General features: G+C 37.7%; 1 protein-coding gene across 1 annotated transcript in view; it reads left to right on the forward strand.

The window, feature by feature from the left end:
* Positions 1-2,558: 2,558 nt before the first annotated feature.
* Positions 2,559-4,348, forward strand: part of cckbrb (cholecystokinin B receptor b) — a 42,446-nt gene continuing 40,656 nt past the window's right edge. Inside the window, exon 1 of the mRNA XM_014017506.1 lies at positions 2,559-3,031. Coding sequence (XP_013872960.1) covers positions 2,878-3,031 — 154 coding nt within the window. The 5' untranslated portion in view covers positions 2,559-2,877. The remainder of the gene's footprint in view (positions 3,032-4,348) is intronic.

The following is a 4,348-nucleotide window of genomic DNA, read 5'->3' on the forward strand; positions in this document are numbered from 1 at the left end:
GCAAAGTATGGATATACTGAAGCATCAGAAGATGCAGACATGAGATGTGAAGCACCACCCCAGAGGTGATTATCTTCAACTTGTCCTCATCAGCAGTGGAGTATCTGTAATCAATGTCCCATGCCATGCCAGCAATTAGCACACTCAAAAGGGAGCACTAGTCTCGCTTCTCGCCTTGATTGGCATCCTCACAAGGCTTGTTTATCTGTGCTAAGTGGCTCTGCACATGACCCGCTGAAGCCTCACACACACACACACACACACACACACACACATCAAATGAGAGATTGCAGAGGAGGTGCTTGAAGCAATGGCCCCGTTTTTATCTCCCTCTCTTCTCTCGGTTCTTTGTCTGCTTGAAGGCCGAGCAGATGCCGCCTGCTCTTCTCAGTCACAGCGACTTTTTAACCTTTCAAGTTTACAGAAGGCACAGAGAAGACAGTTGTTCTGTAAGGTTTACAGAAAAACAAGCGTTTAGCCCTTCCAGACCCAAGCATCATATTGTGTTTGCAGCTCCTTTCCAGCCAGGAGACAATCTGAATAAAATATTTCATGTTCATATGCAGAAATCTTCATATATTTAGTGACAACTTCAGACTATTAGAATGTCCAATAAAAACTATCCTTTTTTTCCAGTAATGAAAGTGAACTCTTTCATAAGACTGCAAAAAGTACATTAAATGACTGAAACCAGAAAACAAGATAATTAAAACACTACAGGAATATTAGATGCCACATCAGTGCTGCTTATGTTAAAATTTGTATGTAGCCTTTGAAATAAATATGATCTAAATGCATCTTTAAAGCAAACCTGACACAATGCCTATCTGATTCCAATGTTGTATTAGTGTTTTGTTTGTTTTATTTCAAATTATTTATTAGACTTTAGCAGCCACAGTGGTGACTCACTCATAGCTAAAGTAAAAACTCAAAGTGCAAAGAGAAAGTGCGTGGAAAATCAGGTAAAGGAAGAGAGAAATACAAAAGAAAGAAAGAAAACCTCTTTAAAAGATAAAAGTTTTAATTGCACATGTAGAAAGCTCGGTGCTGCCTTTTAACTTTCATTAAGAACACTGCATTAATTTTTACATTGAAATGAATAATTCTGGAAAATAGAGAGCTTACCATTAATCATAAATGCTAAAGATAAATCATAATCAATAAGTGAAAACTCCAGGTCAGAGTTTTACAAAAATCAAAAAAATGGAACCACAAATCTCATTTCTCCCCTATTTTATTTTAAACAAATTGCACATTTAAAAACAAACAAATAACAATTTACCCATTTAGGCTGTGGAGTTACAGTTTGGAAAACATCTTGCAAAACAAGCTCAAGAAATATAATCCTGTTTTATTTGGTAGCTTCCTCACTGAATGTATCACATTGAAGAAATGGGGTTTATGTTATACACTGATTTTAGTGTAATTAAAATCAGTGTATAACATAAACCCCAATAATTTCTTCAACATCTTTAAAAAAACCTAAAATTAAAAAAAAATACTAAAAACTGAAATAAAAACCCCTAGGCTGTGTCCCTCATATCTTTTTTTAGCTGCATTGCGATATACTTTTGAACAAATTAAATACAACCAAATAAATCAAGTTACGTTTTGTATTAATTTTCTCAACTGCAGAAAGCCCTCCAAAGCTGATCAGTTCTTTTATCGTTGTTTAATGTCTTGCTTTGTCTCAAATCATAGATGCAGTAAAATAATACTAGGTGATCGAGTCAGAAGAAGTGAGTCATTCACTCTTCAGCCAGGGTTGTGTTGTGTTGTGTTGTGTTGGGCTGATGTTTGACTGATTATAGGCCAACATGGGAGTGTTTTCTGATGCTAACATTGAGATTGCTTGTTGTAAATCTTTGTTAAATAAATTATTCCTTAACAACTGTATTTTGTCAATCTCTTTTTAAGAAACAATCTGAMTGACTTCCTATTTAAAGTGTTATTTCTTGCATCCAACTTCATGGTTAAATAAATGATTGACAGTAGTTGTGAAATGACAGACTGAGCTTCATCCACATGATGCGAAGCGTTTCCTGTCCTCACCACCTGAGGGCAGCAGTGATCCTGTGAGGGGCTTTGACTGTTCCAGCATCAGATCAGCACATTAAACAAGGTGGAAACGATCACGCTGTCAATTAAATCTGCAAACAAATCCGTCAGCCTGCAAATCAAATTAGTGCTGACACACGAGGAGCTTAATACCTGCAGCAGGCTGTGTGGAAACATTCCCCTGCAGAGGCTTTCATTGGAGTCAAGCACGAGAAACTCCCTGTCTTGATTTTACTATGTCATAATAATAATTACTTGTACTCAAAGCCGAGGATAAACATGCTTATTGAAATATCAGAAGAACTCATGTTCTTTAACAGGTTTAAAGAATTATTTAGCTTCCTGTTTAAAAAGTTGCTCAACATTTTAAAAGAGGAAAAAAAAAAACAATACTGCACACAGATATGTGCGTAAACTGACCAATAAAAGCGTTAATATTTATGGTGGGTGGCAAACAGACCACCCCCCACATGTATGCACGCGCACGCGCCCTGCCTGACATAAGAAACTCCCTCTCCTCTGCGCTCACTCGCTCACTTCGTTCAGGTCATTTGGCAAAAGGCGCAGCATTGCGCCGTGCTCCTCCCGTCAGAGCGCACCCATTCTGACCAGGAACATTTGATCAGAAATAAAAAACAAACATAGGCAGCAATCTGCATGTTTCTCTTTTCTTCCTTTCTTTTTTTAAATCTAGTGGACTATGGTTGCTTGACTTTTTTATTTTAACTTCCACAGATTCTGATTAAAAGTTGATGCGAAGACACTTTTTGATCCATTTAGACAGCGTTAGGTGGAGTTAGAAAACACCGTGTGGAAGAGATGGATGTTTTGGAGCGAAACGACACATCTGTGAACTCAGAGTGCGTCGGAGCGCTGGCCGATGCGCTCCAGAACAACTGCTCTTTGGAGACGCTGAACATCTCTTATGACAACGAAGCCGCGCTCCTCATCCCACAGCGCGCCAGGCACAGAGGTAAGACCGAGGGAGCGTGTTTAAATCATCTCCAAAAAGCAAAGAGAACACAAGATTTGGCATGAGAAAAGGCGTTGACACTGAAGGGCGTCAAAATGAGATTTATTCAAAAGGGAATAAAGGAGTTGGAGGCGAAACATTGTTGGTGCTTACATCTTTTAAAAGATGAGGTGTAAACAAAATAAGGTATAATTTATTGTTTGTAATACTTTTTATTTTTTATTTCGTAAGCCATGAATGAGAGCTTTGTAACTTACGTTTATGCCCGTCTTTGCGCGCGCGTCTTACCAAAATAACTCCGGAACCACTGGACGGATCTTAATGCAACTTTCAGAAATAAATCGTTGGATTATAAATCAACAACTGACCAACTTTTGGAGTCACTTCAATTAAGCACTGCAGTCAACTGATATGAACAAAGAAAAAAAATGCTTATAAGTAACTCAATATTACAGACATTGACTTAACATTTTCTGTGGTTGTAATTGTACAATGTGTTTATTCAAAAAATGTCAATAACTATTTGAGCTCAACTACTGGACATAGTTCAACACATCTATAACTTTTGGAGCTGATTTATTTTAAAATGACTGCTTCAGACAGTGGCGGAGCCAGACATTTTTCTCAGGGGTGGCCAGACTGGGACCACTACTCACACAGGGGTGGCCAGACTGGGACCACTACTCACACAGGGGTGGCTAGGAAAATTGCACCATTTTTTTTTTACTTGAAAGTTTCTGCAGATCTTTGTGTTTTGGTCATTTCCTTATGTCCTTATACAGGCAGTGACTACCTTATAAACATGGGTGCAGAACCATTTTGAAAGTGGGGGGACAGACTGTTGCGAGGTCTGGGGATCCTCCCCCAGAAAAAATGTTGAACAAAATAGATGCCACTTCCTGCATTCTAGTGTATTTTACCAGGTTGTTAAACATACCTACATAAATAAACACTTGATTTAATATTTTTTTCAGAGACAGAATACTCAATCTAGTTCCATCATCCTGTTTTTAAACTCACTGCTACAGCTGAGATAATGTTAATTAATGTGACAAAATTTAACATGTCCAGTGACTTTAGGGGGGCTTTTTACTTTTGTATTGTTTATTTATTTATCTTTAGTTGTAACATGTCATTGTGCCAAATAATGATGACCATGAATTGCATGYTTAAAACTAATATTAATAATTTTACCCAATGAACAGGTACAATATATGATAACCACCAACAGTGAATTTAGAGAGATGTTTCACTTTTTCTGATTTAGTGATAGGTCTACTCATAACCAGAAAAGACAAGGCATCATTCAGCCTTCAG

Source organism: Austrofundulus limnaeus, unplaced genomic scaffold (genome assembly GCF_001266775.1).
Source record: "Austrofundulus limnaeus strain Quisiro unplaced genomic scaffold, Austrofundulus_limnaeus-1.0 Scaffold171, whole genome shotgun sequence".
NCBI lineage: Eukaryota > Metazoa > Chordata > Actinopteri > Cyprinodontiformes > Rivulidae > Austrofundulus > Austrofundulus limnaeus.